General features: G+C 39.6%; 1 protein-coding gene across 2 annotated transcripts in view; it reads right to left on the reverse strand.

Moving 5' to 3' along the window:
• PTPRK (protein tyrosine phosphatase, receptor type K) overlaps positions 1-24,925 on the reverse strand; it is a 389,585-nt gene that overhangs the window by 71,823 nt on the left and 292,837 nt on the right. For both annotated transcript variants that reach the window (XM_018565135.1, XM_018565134.1), the window contains exons 14-15: positions 8,228-8,366; positions 3,062-3,103 (exon numbers count right to left, since the gene is read on the reverse strand). In XM_018565135.1, coding sequence (XP_018420637.1) covers positions 3,062-3,103; positions 8,228-8,366 — 181 coding nt within the window. The remainder of the gene's footprint in view (positions 1-3,061; positions 3,104-8,227; positions 8,367-24,925) is intronic.

Below are 24,925 nucleotides of genomic sequence, written 5' to 3' on the forward strand. Positions count from 1 at the left end.
TATATATATATATATATATAATACATTTTATTTGTGTTGTATTGTTTTTTCCCCTTCTGTAATCTGTAATGTTTATACCCTCTGTAATCTCTAGAGATTTGACTCTGGATGCAATACATGGTACTAGCACAGGCAGATGTAGCATGAGTGGCAAGATATCTGTCCTTACATTATCCAGGCAAGATCTGCCACCATCTAATCCAAGTCACCAAATGCTCAAAAAGGCTTATCAAATAATCAAAAGTAGCGCATCTATGGTACCACAGTCCTTCCATTTTCTCTTTAGGAAATGTAAGACTAATATTTTGTTTTCATACAAGCTTATATTCGTCATAGACATTAGGGCATCAACTGACTGCAAAGCAATTGTTTTTACAGATGATCACTGCATAACAATGCTTTCTTGTATTGTCTATAACATGACAAACAATTAAGATATGTTTGCATGCCATATCTCAGGGAAGCAGAAGTGATCCATCAAAAATCCTTCCAACCTGGTCGATGGAATACTGCCATGGGAATGAATGGAGGCCAAGGGTGGGGGAGTTATTAGCTGGTACCCACAAGCAGGTGAGCAAGCTAAAATTGACCAAATTGGGTGACAACCATATGCTGGAATTTAGGCGACAGGTCAGTTAGGTTACATTATAATTGCCAGCCAGTAAAGGGTTATGTAAATATGAAACATAATAGCTTTTTGTCATTATTTTGTGATAGTATCCCTTTAAAAGCATACCTATAAGCCTAGAAAATGTGGGAGTCAAACATTCTTAAGCAGCAAAATCCCTAAACTTCAAGGATGTAATAGTAATTCAAAGCATGAACTTTGCTCAATATCTATAAATATTAGTATTCGCACTTGCGGATGTCCCCCCCTTTTTATTTATAAATAAATGATAGCTGCAGCGAAAGACCAACAAAGCAAAAAAGCGTACACATAAAATACAATAGTTATGGTGCAAAAAATATTAAACAATGTGAAATAATGTGTGACTCATTAATATTTGAAGATATGCAAATCAATCAGCATAAATCATCAAACAATGTGAATAGTGTGTACATAAATAAAGGATGATCAATAATAAAATATATAAATAACTAAAGTCCATATAAATTACAAAACTTAATCCGATCCTCACAGGACAAAGATGACTGGTGATCAGTTCAAACAGTGATGAAAAAAATGTATATGTGTAATCATATAATCCCAATCCGAAGAAAAAACAATGCTCCCCACCCACCAGATTCAAATGGTCAAATCGCATTGATCACAGGACGCTACTTTCCCCAACCAAGTGATGGCTTCCAACAAGTGATGGCAATGAATCAATAAAACGGTCTCCTCCTCACTTCTCATACAAATGGATCGTAGCCGGGATTTTAGCTCACCGATAAAGAAACAAATATACCGCACATAGCATAAAATCTTAAAATGTTTTATTTTGCACAAAAAACAATAAAAACTTAAATCAATAAACAGTGGATAGAACTTGCAACCCACAAAGGGGTATATCTCACAATATTTAGCAGGTGAATGGTCCAAACGCAGCTCCACAATGGAATGAAGAGGATAGCAGCAATGTATACGCTCGTCCTGACGCATTTCGTCCTCATGGACTTCTTTCAATAAAAGACGAAATGCGTACCAGCGGGCTCGGCACGAGGCGCTAGCGAACACGCCTGAGCCCATCACTAATTGGGACCATTAGCCTGCTTAATATTGTGAGATATACCCCTTTGTGGGTTACAAGTTCTATCCACTGTTTTTTAATTTAAGTTTTTATTGTTTTTTGCACAAAATACATTTTTTTAAGATTTTATGCTATGTGCTGTATATTTGTTTCTTTATCGGTGAGCTAAAATCCCGGCTCCGATCCATTTGTATGAGAAGTGAGGAGGAGACCGTTTTATTGATTCATAGCCATCACTTGTTAGAAGCCATCACTTGGTTGGTTAAAGTAGCGTCCTGTGATCAATATCGTTTTGACCATTTGAATCTGGTGGGTGGGGAGCATTGTTTTTTCTTCGGATTGGGATTATATGATTACACATATACATTTTTTTCATCAGTGTTTGAACTGATCGCCAGTCATCTTTGTCCTGTGAGGATCGGATGAAGTTTTGTGATTTATATGGGCTTTAGTTATTTATATATTTTATTATTGATCATACTTTATTTATGTACATACTATTCACATTGTTTAATGATTTATGCTGATTGATTTGCATATCTTCGAATATTAATGAGTCACACATTATTTCACATTGTTTAATATTTTTTGCACCATAACTATTGTACTTTATGTGTATGCTTGATATACGGTGGTTGACACACATAGGTGTGTTTTGGGGTTGTTTTATGATCCACATGAACTTTGCTCAGCCAGTACAAACATTCCGCTCCACTGTAAGTGGACAATTATACTTTAAGATGTCAGCGCACCCAAAAGTGAGGTTTCAGCAGTTGTGTGGCTGCTGATAAGCTGATCCACCCTCGACGGAAATGGTCCACCGGCCTTCGGGTTGGTGGGCCAACAGTCTCAACCCGTCAGGAGCCTTGCGCCCCGGGGGGTCGGGAAAGTAGGTCCCTTCTTTTGAAGGACCTTGCACCCTTGTGCACGTTTTTTTGTGCTGTGATTTCACGGTTGCACTTTTTTTGTTCACAGGGGGAAGTTTGTTTTGATGCACGTCCACGGGCTTCGAAAAATTTCCTCATCTTAATTCCCCTGTTTTTTTCAGAATTTATTGCGATATAGAAAAATAGATCTGGGGGAGTAAGACACCCTTTTATTTTCTGCAGCAGAAGGGGGAGTTTGGAACCGAGGAGAAGAGATTTCACAAAGTCCTAAGGCATAGAAGAAACCAGTGGGCAATTGCACCCAAAACATATCAGTTTTGGATCGACCCATGATTTAATTTAATCTCCTCATAAAGCATTTTGTGAGTGAATGGTTACTTATCAACCACATTAGCAAACAACAGAAAGCACTGTATAAAATAACTGAAAATAATACATGAAAGCACATGAGTAGCTGGCTTGCAGACAACACTTGGAGCATACCTAAGGCTTCTAATGCAGAAGTTCCTTCGCCATGTAATATATCTCCAGGAGGTAATTGTGAAAAGGCAATAATTAATCAGTCCAATCAGAAAACATTACAGCATGACTACAACAGATTTCCACAGTAAAACATTAGTTCACGTTCATACAAAATACAAATAATGTTTGTTATACAGAAGACATGTACTAATACATTTCTACAGTTAACACATTACTACAGTGACATTGTCAATATTAACAACGTACCAAAGACAGCACAATCTTAGTAAATTCATTTTTAAGCAGAGTACGCTGCCATGCAAAGAATAACACATACACATCTGTGATGGTAAGCAATTGGTGTGCTACCTTAAAGTGACACTAGGTGGTGCTGTTTAATTTTAATTTTCCCACGCAGAAGAAAAGAAAACCCAATACATATAATGCTAAAATCTTCATATGCTGAAACTTTGACATGGGGACAGCAGCACAGACTAGGATAAAAGGATCAAGTACAGTATAATTGTGGGGGAAGAAAACAAATGCAGCAAGTCTTGCAAAGGCTTTTGCATGCATAATAATGTAATCACTATTAAAAATAAACAGAAAGTACTTGTGTAGAATACATTTAACTTTAATGGATAGTAATCTCTGGAAGTAGACTGTGTACTGCAATTTTGCCTCTCTATCGGTACAAAATGTTATGCTCTGCCTATATTGTGGACAGAAAAATCCACTAAATTTTATATTAGCTAGTTTTTTGTGAATATTGAAAGAAAAATAAAAAGTCCAAAAAATGTCATATTTTGTCACATCCCTCCACATAATTGTTATGTGCACTAGAATCTGTTGACTGAAGCAGTAGTATAAAGCCGTGACACACTGCACACAAAGCAGCGCCGAGCAAAAGGGAAGCAGCCGCGTTCAGACCTTCTGTGAAGTCCATTAAAGGAGAACTATGGGGTCAGGGCTTTTCCCCATAGTTCTCCTTAAGGTAACGGGAGGACACAAACTAGCGTCCTCCCGTCACCCTAAGCTCAGTATACCGCGAGCTACAGCTCGCGGTATACTGAGACGCCGCAGCGGATACCGACATCGATGTCGAGATCCGCCCAGCTGCGTGAGTGACAGCTGGCTCTGCCTATCTAGAGGCAGAGCCAGCTGTACCCACCCCCTCCCCCATCCGTTCCGCCAGTCAGCGCTGGCGGATCGGAGCGGGGAGGGGAGAATCCATCCCCTCCCCTGCCACGGCAGAGAGCTGTGACAGGATCGAGAAGTGAGCAAACACCGGCATGTGTTCGCTCACCTCCCGATCTACTGAGCCGACCTGTGACAGTCTCATTGTCACAGGTCGGCTAGAACTATGAGGTGAGTATACTATGAGGTGAGTATACTGAGCTTAGGGTGATGGGAGGATGCTAGTTGGTGTCCTCCCGTTACCCTCAGGAGACTATGGGGAAAAGCCCTAACCCCATAGTTCTCCTTTAATTAAAAAAGGGATGTATGCCATCAAAAAAATGTGTATATATATATGATCTGCCATTGCTCACTTGCTTCTGAATGAGGATACAGGGCTTTCCACCTTATCCTTGCTGGACTACTTGGCAAGTCACCAATTCATAACAAGGGCACCTTTAAGATCAAAACCTCAGTTTTGAGAAAGTCCTAGAACAGTGGGCAGTTGAGGTTGTACACAAATCTTCATGTTTCCTTTAGCATGCCACAGCCTACCTCCCTATTGGCCCTTTATTGTACTGGGCAACATCATTTACCAATGGGGGCTACAGAGGGTGAAGCTTCACTTATCTCAGGAAAAAAGGTCATTTACACATAACTTCAGCTGCCCACTCTAGGTCTGGTTTCATTGAAGCTAACCTCTGCTTATGCGTTTTTTCATCATCAGCTCTGTTTGAACTGTTCATTTTAGTGAGAGGTTCATTTTAAAAGGAAAACTCCAATTACTTTGCTCAAGTTAACAAGCCTGCAGGGCAAAAATAATGTAGAGATTATCCTTAGCTTCAATGAATAGTACAAGGCTATCACATTGTCTACTGTCACACAACAAGAAATCCGTGTTCCTCACTGCATGTTTAAACCAAGCCAAACTCTACGAAATAGAGGATCTAAAAGAAAATTCTTTGAGATAAGGGACCTGTGTAAGGCACACCAAAGGGATTTCTCAAGACCTAAGCCGATGTCAGTGACTTTGCCCTTTAAACTTCCCTAGTTTTGACAGCTGTCCAGCATATAAGGGTGTTGGCAGAATTGCTGTTGTTAACAGAGCATGGCAGAGTGATTGTAGGTCTTTTATCAGTTAAATGATATTGCCTAGGCAACAGTGGAATACAGTGTAGCTTTTATTAACAACTTAGGTAAGGAGATACCTGTATTAGCAATATAAAAGAGCATTAGTGACTATTACCATGAATCTACTTGGCAAAACAAACGGAGCACATATCAGTTTAACAGTAATCTAAACCTTGGGAACAAGTCAAAACAAGTGGCCTTTCTTTCCTGTAATGTATATGCTAAGAAAACGCCATCTGTAAGGCTACCTTTAAGCAGCCCAGTAGTGTTAGGTGATCACCTAACACCTAAGCAAAAGAAATGGCATTTGTTTTTCTTCTTACATGCGTCTGAACTTCAAATTGAAGACTTGCATGTAATTGGAGGGGAAATATAGTGCTTGTTCAGCAAGAACATTTTTTTTACTTTCACATTTTTATATACTTGCTCTTTCAAATTGTTGTTTTACGTAGCACATATGTTCAATCCTCACATCCTAAAAAGGGGATTATTCCTCATTTCAGGATAATAGGTAGAGCCAAGTAAACTTTCCTTTTGCCCCAATGGCCATTTGTACATCCAGAAATAGTGTATAGTACAGAAATAACTTATTATGAAATCATTTATTCCAAACTGATTACAGCTGTTTCAGGATTTTGGCCATCATCAGTGCAGTGTATGGAGACCATAGCCTCTATTGAGTAGGGCTTGGGACCCAACAAGAAAGTATAATCCAGAAGGTTACACAGTGAGTAGGGATTAAAGAAACCAAAACCCCTCTACTGAACCAGTGTGCAGCACAGCAAATCCTTCTTACAACAGAAAGTATTTCCATATCTCATTCCATCACGTATACAAAACCACCATTCAATTTGAAATGAAGCTAAACAAATACAGCTTAAGCTAGCCACATGCCTCTAAAGTGATAACTGGACAAACTAAAATTTGAATGCGTAGGATACACATTTTTAATGGAGGAGATAGTATAAACTACATTATTAATGCAATAGACATCCGACAAACAGACAAACTAGTATGCTGTGAACATACTGCATTCAAAAAGGGGAGCTATGTAAATAGGATTTACATCTACAAAAACAATGCCCATAGACCATGGCAAAAACTTATATCAAAAGTAAAAACAATATACAGCATTATTAGCAAAATTATATCAACATTTTAACAACGTAATAGATAATAAAGTTGTGTAAAACCATTTCCAAGTCTTCTAAATCCTTATCTTCTTAGGTAATCCACCTCCACATGCTTGCAACAACCTCCACACAACTGAAAACACAATCACCATTTAATTTACAAAATAATGGAAAAGCAGCTTGAAGCAGGTTGACACAGCTCGGAATGAGGTCAAGTGAAGGTACCTCTTGCTGGTGTATGCGGATGGCTCAGCAGCTAGAAAAGAAGGCTTCCTTTTCAGCTGCTGAGCCATCAGCGTAAGACAACATGGGGGACCTTCATTTGATGTCCTAAGCTGCATCAACCTGCTTCAAGCTGCTTTTGCATTCCTTTCTAAAATAAATGGTGTGAGCATTTTTAATTTTGGATGGAGAATATGGCAAGCTTGTGGCGTTGGATTAACTAAGCAGATGCATGGATTCGGAAATTACTTATTTGGAGAAAGTTTCACACAACTTTATTTTTTTTTCTATAATTTTGCGATGAATATATTCTTTGTATTTTGATTTACTTTTATAATTTGTTACAAATCAGTGTTGTATTGCATATTTTGCGTTTATATTGTAACAAGTATCTTCTTGTAGAATATGTAGCAGCTCTATTGAATTGTATGAAAGTGCTTAGTTTAATAGCACCGAAGCTTCACAGCATTATATGTAAAAAAGATGCAGTAAGCAGGTATGAGGACTCTATTTATACCTTTGCATGTATTAACGATTAGTTTTTTTTGTTCATGGACGCATGTTGCATTTAGGCATTCCATTGACTTTAAAAGGGGTTCTTAATGAGCCTCAACACAAACAAAACTAAACCCTTGGTCCATTCTGGTCTGTGTATTGTGGTGTGCTTTAGGTCAGATGAGTTGCTTTATATTGAATATGTGCGCTGAGGTGCTACTTAGAATGAATGGCAATGCACATATGCCCAGTGTTGGGGTGCACATGTTAATGTCCATGATGATGCATGCACAAATGCTCATGAAAGGTGAGAAGGGAGCCTTAAAATAAAAACATGGAACTACCACTAATCTGTCAGGTCCTCAGCAAGCATGCTGCAACTTTCACATAAAAAGAGTGACATAAGAAGTGGAAACTTTTTATGTTCACCCTAAAGAATATCTTGTAATTGTGCTGTGATAGCTTTCAGGTGCATTGAAGAAACGCAACACATTTAATAAAGATTGGAATTTTCATCTATTGAATTAGGCAGTAACATGACAATACTCAACTGCTGCATCCAAATTAAAAAAATGAGTTACTGCTTACACACCTTAACACGGTCTTCCTTTTTTCTACCTACAAGATGCGTGATCCTTGCATACAAGTGTAAAGCTCTGCACGCTTAACACAATTGTACCAACCAAACAATCTACCATATCCAACTACAAGGCAAATTAAATCCTAAAGCAGCCTACAGATAAGATGTTTTTCTAGGCCAGTGTGACCAAATTTACTACATGGTAATACGGATGCACATCTAATAGCACAGAATTTGAATGTGTTATTTAGGAGAACCCAACACTGGTACATTTTTTCTAAAAGTAAGACATTTATAAAAAATGAAAGCCCCTTAGTCAAATATGCACATAACATCAAACACAAACCAGCAAAAGTCTGCTAATTGACAAGAGAATGCCACTATGGTTTTTCAGTTTCTGAGAGTTACAAACAGTTCTGAGAAATTAGCAGTTTCATTTTGAGTCCTTACCTTTTTTTGACAATTAAAACGACAACTAGAAGCAGTAAGATGAATACTAAAATTCCTGCGCTAATGCCAGCTATTTTCACTACACGATCCGTTTGCTTGGCAGGATCAGGAATAACCTCTGGTTCTTCAATTGCAGCGGCTAAAATGGGGGGGGGGGGAAAGAATACACTATTACAAAAACAAAAAATTAAACAAAGCTGATTTGTAAATATAGTGTTCCCACTTAAAGCTAGTGGTTCAAAAGCAACAAGTCAACAGCATGACCAATTTTGCTATAACGGACTCTGTGCACTAGAACAGTGGTCGCCAACCGGTCGTCCAGTGCACGAGAACATTTTGGTGATCCCCGGGCCTCTCTGATGCTGTGCAGGCTGGGCCGTCACTGAAGTGACACAGAGACTTTGGGGCTGCCTCTCACTGACTCAAGCAGTGGCTGTCACAAGGAATGCGTGGCTCCCAGTACAGTGCGGGCTCTGCAGGAGGCGGGGCATTTCGTCAGTACCTGGACTGAGCAGACTGCGGGACATAGGAAAAAGTGGGGAGAAGCCAGGTAATAGTGGGTCAGTGTGAGGGAAGGGGAGACATGGGGGTGGTTGGGGCCAGTGCTGAAGCTAGGGGGGGCATGTGCCCCGGGTGCCGCCAGCAGGGCCACTGGCAGATTCGAGAGAGGGAAAATATGTGTGTGTGTGTATGTGTATGTGTGTGTGTGTGTGTGTGTGTGTGTGTGTGTGTGTATGAATATATACATACACACACGAGAATATATTTATATATGAGGAAACAAAAAATATGAGAATATATACATTTAAAAAAAAAATCTTATTAGTGGTCCGCGGGATTTAAAATTATGAATTTAGTGGTCCATGAGGTCCGAAAGGTTGGCGACCAGTGCACTAGAAGATGCCTAGCTGCCATGTACAGTTGGGACTGGGTTTTGTAACTAGGACAAAGAGGATGCCAAGTGCAGTAACTCACAGAAACCAGTTATGAAAATTGTAAGCTGATACAAAGTAAATTTTGATTGGACATATTGGGGGTACTGTTACATCACTTGTGCTTGCACCTCTATATAAATAAACCTAGATGTACTACATTTTTACCCATTGCCAAGAAACAAGGGGTCAGCGTGCAGCCAGTGGGATGCCAAGGAACACAACATTATGGAGGAGCTAACCAACTTAATAAAAAAGGAACGCAAGAGACTTATAATGAAAAGTTGGCCTTTATTAATAGCACTTGCTAAATTAAAACCTCAATAAATTCAATGACCAGAATAGAGGTTTTGCACACGTGACCTTAGGCTTCCTCGCTACTATTTAAAACCGCAAGATAATATGCTGTCTGAAAGCTAGACACTGTAACATAGACAAATGTACATTTCTGAGGCAGAGAACACAAGAAAGGAATGTATAAAATGTGGTATTTCCTAAGCACATGCTGCAGGTCAAGGATTATGTGCCGCAGCAATACTTGCCCTAGCATTATTTGCTGTTCAGCTACACTACAAGTTTCTCATTCATAAAGACAACTGCTATAGCGGGCCTACAAAGTTTGACCCAGATTGGGACAATTCATTGGTATTTGTAAATATCATTAATTGCCCCATTCAATTTTCAGCTGCAATAAGATGATAATCCTTTATATCCACTACTATGCTACAGGAGTTTGGAATCCATGTGTTACTTTATGTAAAAAAAATAAAAAATAAAAAAAATAAAAAAATAAAAACAAACAATTGCAGACATTACATAAAGGACATCTTTCCTGAGGAACAAAAAACAAAACATGGAGGCTGCCATGGTTGACACATGCTTTGAAATGCCTATAGTTGGCATTCTTCCCCTATAACTAATACTTTCATGGCTAGTTCACACCAGCCACAGTGAGTTTCTGGCCCAATTGGGCCTGGAACACACAGGATCGCATTGCGGCTGGCTCACTGTGTTGGGGCAGGAGGGAGCGTGGCACTGCATTTAACTCAATGGCACTGCAGCCACACCATCCGGCCTCAAAGGAACGCGTGGCACATCAATGCCTGTGGCTCGTGTGAACTAGCCCTGAGTCATAGACCTGGAACAAGCATGCAGATAAGGACTTATGACTTTGCTCCAACATTCCTGAATAGTAGCCAGGCAGCTAGCATATTCAGAAGCAGCCTCCATGTTTCTCTTAGAAAAGCTTAATTCAAAAGGAGTTTTAAATGCACAGCATATACTTTCCTGTTATAACATCAGCATTGTAATAGGAATACATGCTGGGGCTATAACTAACACTAGTTTCATAATCTATAGTTGGATGATTATTTTAATCAATCGGGAAAACAAAATTAAATACCAACTTTTATTTAAAAAACATAAATGAAGTATTTCAAAGTTTACTTCAGAAAAAAAACTGCATGCATAAATCTCTCCTCCCCGCTGGCTGCCGGCTGCAGTGGTCTGTGTCCTCTCTGATCCCCTATGCCTCTGCCGATACAGGCAGGGGAGAGCAGTGGGTACACAAACCGCAGCATGCAGCGGGCTACCAGCGGGGAGGAGAATGCTGCAGACTGAAAACAGGGGGTAGGTTTAGGGGAGCTCTCCTCACCACTCTGATCCCTCTGGGAGCAGCAGGGATGGGATGGGACACACAGTTAATGAAACACAGGCTGTTGACAGCTATTCTCTTTATTGATTACTCGATTAGTTGGTTGCAGTCCTAACAGATACTATGGTTGTTTATCAGAATGCAATCAAGCTTACTTGAAGAAGAAAAAAAAACCTTTATGTAGTGAGTTCTGTCTTCTGTCTGCCTATCACTTTCAACAACTTTCTGGATTCCCAGTGTGCTTTGCTTCTCTCTCTCCCTGCTGCTTGATCTGATGAAATCTCAATTTCTTAAGACTTCCAGCAAACAATGATGATGTTACATTGTGAGAAGTTCACACAGAGTTGTAGTTCACATGGCAGACTTTCTTAAACCATTTTGCTACAAGGGTGCTCAAGTTAAAAATATGTTTAAAAAAAAAAGATCCAAAATTTGGCAAATATCAGGACAACACCCTTTACAGCAAATGTTTACTTATTCCCTCATTGCTAGTTACAATGATCCAGTTCAAAGTTTAGTTCCAAATTACAGTCATAAAAAAAGAAATTCTACAGAAACCTGAGAGTTGGGAAAATATTTTCCAGAACAGTTTAGACTGCTAATCACCTTTTGATGCCATTAATCTGTTATGACAACAGATATAACATCAGCCCCCAAACACCTGCCACGCACCATGCAGAGGGAACAATGTTTTTCTACAGACGTAGCTTATTTATTATTTATTTTTCTAGGCAGACATCAGATTTTATTAGTTACTGGTGTCCATCTGTGCAATGAAAAGACTTGTCTAAAAGACTGGGCTAACTGCCGTATAAACAAATGATTTTGGTAGCCTCAGGCTCTTTAAAAACAGGAAATGCAAGATTTCTATAAGTGGCGTCACAGCATTTTGTAGCAAACAAAACTTAATTTACAACCATTTGCTGTAACCACATGAGGGACTCTCCCTCATAACCTTAATTTCTGGCTGGGATAGCAATATACATTTTTTTTTTTTTGCAATGCCGTGGTAAAGATCAGATATTATGACGTGTCCTTGACAGAATTATAGAGCCCCTTTGTGGACCAACGTGAAGGGTACACAACAAAAACAAAAGTACAAGAAAAAGCCCTGTCCAAATGAGCTATCAATCTAGGAGCTTTTTAGCTCTATTTTTCTTCCCAAAATTTTTCCCGTTTGAGGGCCCATTCACACATCTGTTTTGTACTGCGCTGGATCAACGCAAATAATCACAAGGACTAACAGAAAATAATTGTTTCCTATATGTCCCAATCACACTACAACACAGTGAGTGGTGTGCTGCCATAAAATGCAAACATGCTGCACTTTATCACAGAGCTCTGTATGTTACAGCAGTACATCGCACTGCACTGCCATGCGGGAACCTGAATGAATGAATACACATTGTGCACACTACGTTATTATTATTTATTTTTTTAAACTTTGTAAACAGTGACAGCTCTGGCAGTGTGCAATAGAGGGCACACTACCGGAGCTGTCATAACACACTAGCCCATCCACTGAAACGCAGGATTTTAGAGCATGGACTAGTGTTTACAGGCCTTAAGCTCGGTACAGACAAACATATTTTTTTCATTCAACCTGCGTGCATAATGAAGAAAATATAACAGATTCCTCCATCCACACTTATGAGTGTGGATGGAGGAATCCCCTGCTGTTTTCACTCTATTCCGACAGTGGCTGGTGGTCGCTATCAGAATACCTGAACGGAGCATTTGGCAGAGAATTTTCCAACCTGCTCCTTTGATCAGCTGATTAAAGAATGCTGGGCAGAGGGGTGCTGATAGCAATACCCTGTGCGAATTTCACTACCTGTGTACCCAACTTTAAGATAAAATTCATATCACATTAGATCTCTCACCATGTATTGTCTATTACTGTAATAGAAATAAGCAAATACAATGGGTGGAGACTTTAGAGGGTATGCAAACCATAACAAGGTAACACTGTTAAATATACTATTTTTGTTTTATCTGTTGATTCTACCAGAAATTTCATCAGCAGATAACTTCCTGTGCTGGTGCTGCAGAAGCCAATGTACACACGAACAGATATTTACCCCTCCTTCCTCTACAAATTTCACCACCCCAGTACAGATTTCCAACCCAAAACAAATTCACCCCCAATCCCCCTCAGTACAGACCTCTTCCCTCCAACCCAAATTCCCCCAGTACAGGTAGTCTTCCACCTCCCTTCACTCAGATACCACAGTAGTTCACAGTGAGAGTAGGTCCTATAATATAGTGTTGCACCCTTCCTCTCCTTCCTCATGAGAGAATGGTGCAATCATGTGGCTCCTTATTAAAAGTCTGATAAAAGATCAGGAAAATAATGACCTAGCATTCCACAGCCTTTCAAGGGACCTCTGTCCTAAGGTACCAAAAAAAACCCCTAAAAGTAAAGCAGTAGCAGTGCAGGACTCTGGGCACCCCAGAAGAGATGTGGGGCATGTGCCTGGTGTTAGTAATGCTCATGGCTCCTACTTAATAGGAAGTGAAGCACACAGTACAGGACCAATGCCCCTAGGTGTTGGTATACAGTAGTGGTGCTTCCCAGCACATAAAAGGTCGAGGAGTATTGAAATATGTTGATACCCAAGAAGGAACTTAATTGTGGAAGCTGTGCTAAAACAAAGGCAAGCAGAGGACAAATGATTAGTGACCAGTATTGCCTGCGGAGTCCCTGCAACTGATATTTTCCCCATTATGGACTTACAATTCCTTGTTCTATCCTTTTCTCTGTGTGGAGATAACCATCCGAGTAGAGGATAAAGGTTTAGCTTTCTAATGTCAGAGGCTGTCTCCTTGATGATGGAAATCTGGTGACTAAAGGAGGAATAATCATCTAATGGCAAAAGAGGTTTAGAAAGAACAGTCCACAAAATAATGAAGCAGAGAGATCATTGTCTGCAGACTCTCGGGTACAGCTTACCCTCCAGCAAGGAGAACAGAGAACAGCACAGTAGTAAAATCGCCAAATCTCACTCCAAATATTGACTAGCAGTCAAGAGGCAACAGTGCCTTAGATCTCACATTGCAGATGCACAGCTATACGGCTTTAAGCAGAGGAAGTGCACTGCTATATTTCAGGAAACATTCAAGACCAAAGGGTAAATTTTCAGGGTAATGCCTTGGCACAATTAACATGTCTAGATGTTTCCTAAAAGATTTTCACCTTTTCAGTTCACTTTAAGCATTACTCATTGTCATTGTGTACACTGGGCTCCTGTGCTACGAATCACATATTAAAAAGATCTTTTGGCACAGATTCAACACACCAGAGAGATCTAGGCAGACGGCCTTTCAGAGAAATGTAAATTAGGGGGCGTGTCCGGCCGCCGATCGTAATGGCCGCACTGAAGTAGTACTCGGCACTTACCGGTCTCCTCAGCGACAAAAAACACCGCAACAGCGAGCGATCCTAGCTACTACCAGCGGTAACATAGCCTCCTTATCCTGCTCCATCAGGTATGAACATGCCGAAGAGAGGTAAAGGGCTCCAGAAGCCGCCACGGCTCACAGACTTTTATCCAGCCCGTCCGGCGGGAAATAAGCAAAATGGCGCCGGCTCGAGGCAATCCACAGAGCGATCGAGGTCACCGCGCTCTGACAGCTTTCACTCCCTATTTCCGACTAAGATAACTATTGATGATAAACTTTATCAACTCCTCTTTACCTCATCCTATTCCAAAAAAGGAATAGCCACCCTTTACTCCTATCTGGGTAACACTGAACACGGTGGGGGGTTAGTGGGGAGGAGGGGGGGAAGCCTTTCGGGGAGTGGTGACTGACTGTCACTGCTCTCTGCGTGGAGATGCTCGGAAAACGAGCAAGCGACTGTATGCTCTCGCTCACTTCCTAGTTCGAGCCAACCTGTGACAGTTTCATTGTCACAGGTCGGCTCGAACTAGGAGGTTGAGTGAAAATCACTCACCTCATAGTTCTCCTTTAATGTCCAGCACACCAACATGCACTGTATCCATCACAATAATGCACTGAAGTGGTTTTGTGATTCATAACAAGTCAGAGGGAATTATACAATATAGATTCTGCTTCAAAGAGCCAAGAATCTATCATCACTCCTGTTTTAGTATGTAGAGCTCAGTACAACGTGCTCAGCCCGGCAATTCAACCTTGCAGGATTAACGTTTGAACAAGTGAATCACTTTCTTTCTTTTCATCACTGTTCTAGTTAATGAAATATTCAGTACAGGGTGTGTAAATGTTTAAGATGAAATGTAAAAACCTACACACCTCTAATAAACGTAGATTAGAAGGAAAACTTCGTACCATGAATACACTTCTTTCATTGCAGTGATCAGTGTTAGGGACTAAGAATTATTTCTATTTTTTAACCAAGCAATCTTCTCAACAGATTGTTATGGAAATAAATACCTAGTAAGTGCGCATTTTTGTGCTTCGCAAATAGGACAGTCCATTCATTTCAACAGGCTGCCGTATACACAAAAACTGCACCAAAAAAGTCTGTGCACCTTTTTATTAATACGCTCCACACCAAAACGCATACTACTTGGAGGGAGTATGTTGCAGGAAAATGGAGTGAGGGAATGCTTAGCTTACAAGGCATATGGGTAAAGTGAGTTCTTAACTGCTTTCAAACCCAATTTCATTGCAGATATAAAAACATTTGCAAAATATTCACATTATGTTACACACTCTTTTTGATAAATGAGGTTAAAGATGCATATTTGAGCACCCACTTACAAGCCAGATCTGGAGAGAAGATATAGAAAACCTTTGTTTCTCTATTAAATAACCTCTATATTCCATGTTTATTGTTATAAGCTGCCCCATCACATTTGTTTTATTATTGGGCACAGGAAATTTCTGTGCCAGTGAAGACATTAGTTACGAAGGAGTATACATATGGAAAAGTAGCTAGAATGAAACGCTTTTGTTGCTCATAGTAACCTTCCAGCTTAAGGGTTATATAGAAGGGAGTTCCTGTCAAACACAGGTTTTTTCTAATCCAATGCAGTGCTGTTCAAATGTCTGTATTCTACCTGCTTTGCTTGCAATTTAAACAAAAGCTCAATAGAACATGTTATGTTCAAAGAAACCAGGCCAAAGGCAGCCTTTGAACTGTCATCCACCCTTCTCTCCTTAGGTGAATGGGAACCTGCTGACCTGCAATTGACAGGAGTTTCAAAGGGCTGTCTTCATAAACCCTTGAGGCAACCCAGTCACAAAAAAAATATCTAGATGAAAGGTCTCTGCAATAGAAGTGCTTTTATACTTGCCTCCTTTGACGTGTCCTGTAGTGATGTAGGGTTCAGAGGACAGAACCACATGTGGTGGGGTACACAGGCATATGACAGTCCCAGAAGTGTTGAATGCCCAGGACTCTTATGGAGGCTGCAGCACTGGTACAGAAGAAAGGTAGGAGATGCAGGCTGCCAGAGAGGGGAGTGTAAAAAGCTCTTCTAATGCAGGGACCCTTCGTCCTGATTTTTGTTTTGTAGCCTGACCGTCACTTTAAATTGTTCTTTCTGCATTGCAGATTTGACAATGAAACATATTCTGACAGATCGCTGTGGACAACAATGCATTTTGTTGTAAGCATACATTTCATACACATGTCCCTAAGTGACCTCAGGATTCACTAATGATTTGCAATCCATGCATGCATGAACTACAGAACTTACAGTCAAACGAGAAGTGCTTAAAACGATCAAATACAAGGATGCTATGTTAGCCTGTTGACAGAGAAATTCAGTGTAATCGTGTACTGGAATTAAACTTCCCAGCGAAATCATCCTGACTTCTTAGCAGACATATTTTATCTACAGCCCCATCTGTTTCTGAGATAAGGCTGCAGGCAGCAGCTGTAAACCACTTCCAAAGATACAGTTACAGACTGAGGTTTCTAGTTAACTTCTGGCACAGGGATCTGGTAAAATAAACTTTATGAAGAGCTTCTGGAAACCTAATTCTGGTTGCTATACCAACAGACACCTGAAACCAGGGGAAATTACACATCGCAAATTGGGAGAACAGTGGTATATTGTTTATGAATTTAAAAAAAAAACAATAAGTGATCAGCGCCAGTAAATAAATACAAATAAGAGATACTAAGCACTCAAGATCAATAAAAAATATCTAAAAGGATGTAAGACAATCATGTGCCGAGCTAAATAAGTACAATTCAGTGAAATATGTGATGAACAATGAAATATATGAGTAATGCTTTAAAAATATATACAGAAGAGCATATCAAAACATGAAAATATGTGAACAAAGTGAAAAACACAAAGTCCAATGTGCAGCAATTAAAATCGTGCAAATAAATGCAGGGGATAATCCACCACAGGATAGATCCAAACTTCCAAGTAAGCAGTTTCCACAGAATCCAGACAGACCTTCACCTCCACTTTGCGTGACTTCGTCAAGAGGTCGTGACGAAGTCACGCAAAGACATAACTTACGTAGGGCTGAGCATTTTACGTCACTCTTCTCAGCTGAGCCGGACGGATAGGAGTCACTTTGCACCCATAGATTTGTACTCGTATATTTCATTGTTCACATATTTCACTGAATTGTACTTATTTTGCTCGGTACATGATTGTCTTACATATTGTTTATTAATAATGCAAACAAAACACATACTTTTTTTAAGTCTCTATGCAAAATGTTTTAAGCAAAAATAAATGTAGACTATTAAGCATCATTCCTAACCAAGCTGGATAGGAAGCAGACACCAACAATGGCACTAAGTGGAACTATAGATACTACTTTAAAATGATGTATATGAAAGTAAAGGAATCCTGTAGTAAGATAAATATTGGGGCTACCATTGCTGACCCCTGAATAAGAAATTTACTTGATTGGCTTCAATATTTTCTGAATTCATGACATGTGAAAAAATTATGCAGATTAGAAAGTCAGAACTCCTGATTTGTGTACTTGTTTCAGGTATATGCTTCAAAATGCGATATAGAACTGGAACTGCATGACAGCCAGGCAAACAGAAGTGTTCAGCCAGTGCAAGCTTTCAGATGCCCCAGTAAAGGTTTCCTTAAAGTGACATTAAAGTATATATTTTTTCCCCTCCCCCAATGTTAGTGTAAGCACTTACCTTAAATAATGTCTATTAATCCGATCTTCTTTCCTGACGTTTGCAGCGTTCTCTCCAGCGCTGCTTTCAGGTCTCCGATCCAGGGCTGACTCCTCTGTGCTTCCTGTCACTACCTGTCCCACGGTGTCAGCATGTGGGTGCAGGCGTCCATAGACTTACCTTGTGTGTCTCTCCTCATCTCCCGGCCGAAAAGCTGAACTGTGCATGCGCCCGCCCCAATATCCTTTGCGGCCGCCCAAGATTTTTCAGATTTTCGGACGGGAGCGTGCGGCGAAGACACAAAAAATGTTTAACCTCTTGTAAAACTTTATTTTTTTTTTAAGGCTCTTGCATGTATCTACTGCTTGCTAGCTAGTATCAGAGTGTAGATTGAGAAGAAAAGAAAAAAATAAGAATTTAATCAACTGTAGTATCAGGCTGCAACATAAACTTGAAAAAAGTTGAGGGGGTCTGAATACTTTCTGAATGCACAGTGTATGTGCTTTACCTGTACTGAAAGTACATTTGAAAATGATGTGAACATAATGACAGTTCATACTATTATGTTGTTATAAAAAAAAAGAGAGTTTGGCACACAGTCCATTATGTTCAGTGAAGGTTTATGTTTCACCCATGGGTATTAATTTACAGCAATGTGAACTGAACCTACATCAACAAGAGACTCTGACCTGAAAATAAACAGAGACTTTAGGTCAGAAATTGGTGGCGTACAAAGATGATATATGATTGCCCTAAAATAATTCTAACTGCACAACAATTTGTTACTGTCTAAGTACTTGAAGAGTGGTAGCACAAAGGCTATTTTTAAGCTTGATTGTCTGAAGGTTACATGGTTTATAATAGCATTTAATGATAACTTTTAGTGTGCGCATGTGAGTATGTGGGTGTACAATCATGTGAAAAGAAGGTATACTTTCAAACTTGAGTCATCCCTTGGTTGATGTGCTAGTGTGCTTTGAATGATTATCTTGTTGAAAGGTTTTTTGGGTTACATTTTTGAACAGGTGGCCTTATATTCTCATCAAGCACACTTTGCAATGATGCAGACTTCATAGCTGACTTTATGACTGCAATCTGCTTAGGCCCCAAAGCAGCAAAGCAACTCGAAACCTTTCCACCACCATGCTTCACAGTTGCGGTGAGGTACTTCTCCTGAAATGCAGTTTTCAGTTTGTCACAAACAGGCCCACTGTTACTGTGGCCAAAAACAACATATCTTTGATTCACCAGTCCACATTACATTGTTCCAGAAGGCCAGGTCTTTGCCTATAAGTTCAATCGCAAACTGTAGTCTTGCTCCAATGATCTTTGCAAGTTAAATTGGTGGAATCTCTTTCTGATGGTAAGTGCATGCACTCTGAAACCAATTGTTGCAAGCATTATCAGCATATCCCCTAAAGAAATTCTTGGGTTCTTTAATAATTTTTCAGCATGAAACAACCAGCTCTTGGACTGAATTTACTGGGTTGGCAAGTCCTGGATAAATTGGTAGTCGTTAAAAAACTAAGCCATTTGATTTTTTTTTAAACATACAGTAAAACGATTTGTTTCAAATAATCTGCAGATCTTTATAACTTGCTTGCCAGACTCATAGGGATCCACAATCTAATTGAGGGCCTTTGATCTTGGAAAGATAACACCACACACCAACAGCAAAGAGAAAACCAGACACTAGATATCAAATCGAAGGTTTGTGTTGTGGTAAATGTAGAAGTGTATTTACTTTTTCCATGTAGCAAATCTGCATTTTCATTAAGGATTATAAATACACCATATGACTATTGTGTGTAATTTTTTCCAAGTATATCACCTTTATTTCTTGGCAATATTCAAAAGAAGATCTAATGTTTGTTCAAATATGTTGAAAAAGTCAACAATTTCCATGGGGTGTACTTATTTTTTTCAAAAGTCTGTATAAATTTGTGTCTGGTCTTTTAGCTTTAAAAAAACAAAACAGAGTGTAAGATGTAGCAGTAGTACTTAAAATACACCTAAAGACAAAACTATTTTTACATTTAAACAGTGTGGAGGGGGTTATAACCACTGTCAGTCCCCTTTAGGAAAATTCACTCTCGCTCTCTAACTCCCCTGATCACCAATTTCACTGGGAATAAAGGTGGGGGTAAATTCAAAACTTTAAGTTGCCAGCAGATGGGGAATAGAGGGGAAAACTTCCAATAGTTCCAGTGAGAAATGTCAAAGGGATGATTTCCCTCACATTAGAAAGATATCCACTCCTTTCCTGTTGGATTTACAAGATAGAAAGTTAAAGGGTATCTCTCTAATGAGACACAGATGGTAGTGATAGCAACCCATATTCTATCCAAAATGAAAAAAAAAATATAATATCTTTAGATATACTACGAAAAAGCATTTTAGTGAGCAAATGTTTTCAGTTATTAATGCAGTATTTACCTTAGAAAGTTTTGATACATTTTTATTACATATTTGCTCTTCCATATTCGTATTAACATATTACATTTGTAGATTAGCCCCTTTCCTTAACTGTTGAGATAAGATTTCAACCACATGAGGAGGATATTGTTTTTAATAAGTCAGCTGACTAATAGACTTGATCATATCTGGCCAAAAACTAGTGCAGTTAATGACTCCCCTATATAAAAGACTTCCTTGCTTTTTAGATCTCATACCAAACTGTGCGGCAATCTATCCTCATACTATCCTTTTGGACAGTGAGATCCCTGGAGAACACCAAGCACCACTGGCTGATCTCAAACTGGTCTTTTCAACACCCACTTTTGTTTCATCTTCCCATTCAATGTGAACACATCTCTCTGCCCAGGTCTACCCACCCTTTCTCTTGGTGGCTGCATAGAACACACCTTTCAGTTATTAGTGATTAAATCACCAGCCTTTTATTGAAGATATGCATACCAGTGAAGGAAGGTAAGCAAAATAAAGCTTATTGAAGGATGCTGTAAAGGGACAGAGGGATGGGGAAGGGCATGGAGAGGAGTTATAAGAACTGTTGTGCAGCACTACAAAGCAAAAAGTAGAGCCTGTGTATGTGATCATCAAATACAGCTACCCCATGCACACTCTGCAACCTCTTTTACACACAAGCCTCAACAATCAGTGAAAAGACTATACATTCCCTATAAAACTCTATTAAACAAAATAGTTTGGCCTGTGCACTGCACCATATGGCAACATGAAGATAAAAGATTAGCACTAGGAATTATACCGTACATTGTATTGTTGGTGCTACATGGCTGCATATCAGATAATTTTACATGACAAAATGAAAGCAACAGACTGGAACCACATGTAACAAAATCCTGGCCAGACATATGCAGAATATACTGTATACAGTAATTGTCTGCAACAATTTCAGAAAAAAAAATCCCACAACAATGCCAAACAGCCACCAGATTTTGTTTTGTAGAGCTTTTGTTTAAGCCATGACAGCTCAGTCTATAAGTCGGTCTATGGGCAAATAACTTTTCCAATTGGAAATGGGGTAAAGCACTTTTGATACTGTATAGTTAGCAGGCATTTATTAGAAGCTCCCAATTCAAAAGCATCACAGTGAACAACATTAACCCGATACTACAGCATTATGGAAAATAAGAATTGGTACAGATAAACTTTAGAGAGCATCTGAGTGACTGCAGTCATCTATATGTCCCTGAGCACAAATCTAAGAAAAGCTCTACTGATTGTGCCACATAAGGAGAGTGCTTTGGGCAGTGACACAGATGTTGCAGATATGCTTTTAATTCATTTTAGCAAGAAATGAAAGTCCTACTTATAATTCACAATGGCTAAACATAATGGGATGAATGGTAAAAAGTGCTGTATGCAATGTTAGGGGTTTAGCAGTATTAGGGATCCAACTGACAAATCTTTATCTTTGGAAGCAGCTCATCGCTCGGCTCATCGTTCTAAGCTCACAAACTCTCATCTTGATTCTCATTTTTGCAGATTTGGAAAGATTTAAGTGTGACATACGGATGGCATTAAGCGCATCAAGGGTTTATACAATGTATCACCAGGATGAAAGAGACAGAAGGGGCAAGAAACTATCAATCTATTAGAAGATTGTACCTAGACATTTATACATATACTCTAAAAACTATCAGCTAAAAGTAAAATGTTCAACTTGTATTAGGGCACAAAATGTTTTAATACACGCAGGATTTTTTTAATTCCCATTAGGTAACCCACTGAAGGACACTAGAAGTTGCTGACTAGAGCTGCAGCTAACGATTATTTTCAAAATCGATTAGTTAGCCGATTATTAGGTTCGATTAACTATACCAAGGAGACCTCTCCCGTGACAGAAGATACAGGTATATAGCAAATGTTAATAGAATGTGAAATATCTCATGCAGAGGTAAGCCAATCTGAACACGTTCGGTTCACAGGAGGTTTGGTGATCCCACCGTGAAGTCTGCATACCCTGAATGTGGCACATAAGCCCACTGAAGTCTATGACATGACTATACAGCTTCCACATACACTTGAAAACTGAGGATAGAGTTAATAGAGACAAAGATGTGTGTGGAGATAAAAACGTTGGTATTGTAAAGAAAAAAAAAATAAGTTTTAATAATAATTACTATGTTTTTCTCTACCAGCATTAAAAGAAAGTCTGTGAAAGACTACACACATGTACAAGAGTGAATGTTTCATTTGATATGTTGTTTTAATTTTAGGTTCTAATGTGCCTTTTAAATCAACAGTTTGAAGTCTCTTGTGCTGAAAAATGCAGATGACTGGAGATTCCAAGGAATAAAATGAGCTTGGAGTATTGCATCTTGAACTACTCCAGCAATTTCTTCTTAATTAGCTAGAACCGCTTCAATGTAATGAAGGCTGTATGCACTATATAATTTCTAGTACATGCTCTTTTTACATCACCCAGTTATACCTTTGATTACAGCAGAAAATATAAAAGCCACGTATGTGGCAATTACAGACCAAAAGAAGGGTAAACAGATTCACTTTTTGGCTCAGCCTTGCAATGTGATAGATGCAAGAATTTGCAAATGAGGTAGGTAATCTGTGAACAAAGCTCACTGTAATACTGGTGCCTGTGATGCATTAAACATTGAATTACGGTCTAGCGAGCAGGACCAAATTTAGCATGTCATGCCGGAAACCTAAATGTCACTTATTTGTGTTTGGGTTCTTATTTAAAACAAAGAGTAGGTACAAGAACAAATATTTTTAATCTCCTATGTTTAAAATCCTCAAGTGGTTCAAGAATCACTGCCTTGTTTAGATGCCTATTTATACTCATATGATGGTGGTGCAGAGGTTACATCAATGTGCATAAATACCGGGTGAGGAAAAAGAGTTAAGGGGTCCCTTGAATTCCCTCAACCTTCAGCAACAGTTTTGGCTACTTATAACTTAGGATAAAGTCTCTAACAGCTGTACCATCACAGCTTTGGGTCACAATAAAAACCTGAATGTTTATACTAGGAATGCACTGATACCGATACTAGTATCGGTAGCGATACCGAGTATTTGGGTGAGTACTTTGGGTGAGTCTTTACACGCTGCCCGGCTAATCAGGAAGCCAGGTGGCGAGTCATTACACGCCGTCTGACTTCCTGAATGGGACATCCAGGACTCGGAATCAGCGAGTACCGGAAAAAAAATATTGGTTCTCGTACTCGGAACCGAAATACCGGTATTGGTGCATCCCTATTTAAGCTCAATACTTAATACAAAAACTCGATACACTTCCGGTTCCGGCGCCCAATGAGTTAGACGTGTGCAGCACTGCTCCGTCCCGATATACTTCTCGAATCCTTCGAACGCCCGTCTATCTCATCGCACATTGCCTACCTCACCAGACCCGGGTCACCTGCTGATATGGACAAGTTTGTGTCTCGCCCGCTGCAGCCGCGACGAGCCATATTGCCGACATCGGGAGAAGAGCTGGACCCGTCCAAGATGGCGGACGGAAAAAAAAAAAAACTCAGAAGCTTAAACATATCACCTACCCAGCCAAGTGTTCTGCAGAACTGGTTAAGGAAGTGACAATAAGCTCAATGGTGGCTGTAGATGTTTAACCAGTTTGCCAAGGACAATGATGTCCCTTAAAAAGGCCAGCCAAATCTCGTGGCTTCACAAGACAAACAATCGGTATATTGGTTGATAACCTGCGAAATTAGACCCCAGTATTAGTGATCAGATATGCTGACCAAAATACTTGGATTACCATCAAGGAACTCTGGTATATTCTTGTGGTATCTCTGCCTTTAATACTTTTAAGTCCCTACCCCAAAGTAAATTTGCAGCAACTAGTCAAGTCAGAACTCCTGATCTACATACTTACTCCAAGCCAAGACCTTAAAGTACTAAAGACAAATGATCAGCATAGCAGGCAAAGCAAGCATCTCGGAATTTCATAATGGGGCAAAAATGGCTGTCCACACAGACTCAGTACTTCCTCCCACACCCCAAAGACATGCTGGTTGGTTATTTGGCTCCTGTCTAAATTGGACTGTGTGTGTACATGTAAGACTGAACCATAGACTAAACTTGAGGGCAGGGACTGATCAATGAATAGTACATAAAGTGCTGTGTAAATTGGGTGTGCTGTAATAAATACATAGATCAAATCTGTTTCTCTGTGAAACAAAGCTGAGGGCCGAACTCCAGGCAGATATAAAAGACACAAATGAATGCAGCTCTGTAATCTGGAACAGGTGTGCGAGAAGAAGCAGCAGTACACGTCAGTTCATGTGCTGACAACAAGCATGCTAACAGTAAGGAAAAGCAGAGTGACAGAGATGAGCTAATAACTGTGCCGTTTCTCTCTTCACTGTCCAGTAACAGGCCCAGGATGACCTGGGCTCAGAGTAATGATGCTGGTCATCAGAATGAAGACATCTAATGGCATACAAAAAATAATACAGTGTACATATCTGGATTGGAACTAAATTTATTATGGAAAAAGGCTGGATTATTAATTTAATCTTTAGATGGGCTTCTAATTTTTAGCTGGTTATTTTTTG

The sequence above is a fragment of the Nanorana parkeri genome, unplaced genomic scaffold (genome assembly GCF_000935625.1).
Source record: "Nanorana parkeri isolate BGI_ZX_2015 unplaced genomic scaffold, ASM93562v1 scaffold816, whole genome shotgun sequence".
Classification (NCBI taxonomy): Eukaryota; Metazoa; Chordata; class Amphibia; order Anura; family Dicroglossidae; genus Nanorana; species Nanorana parkeri.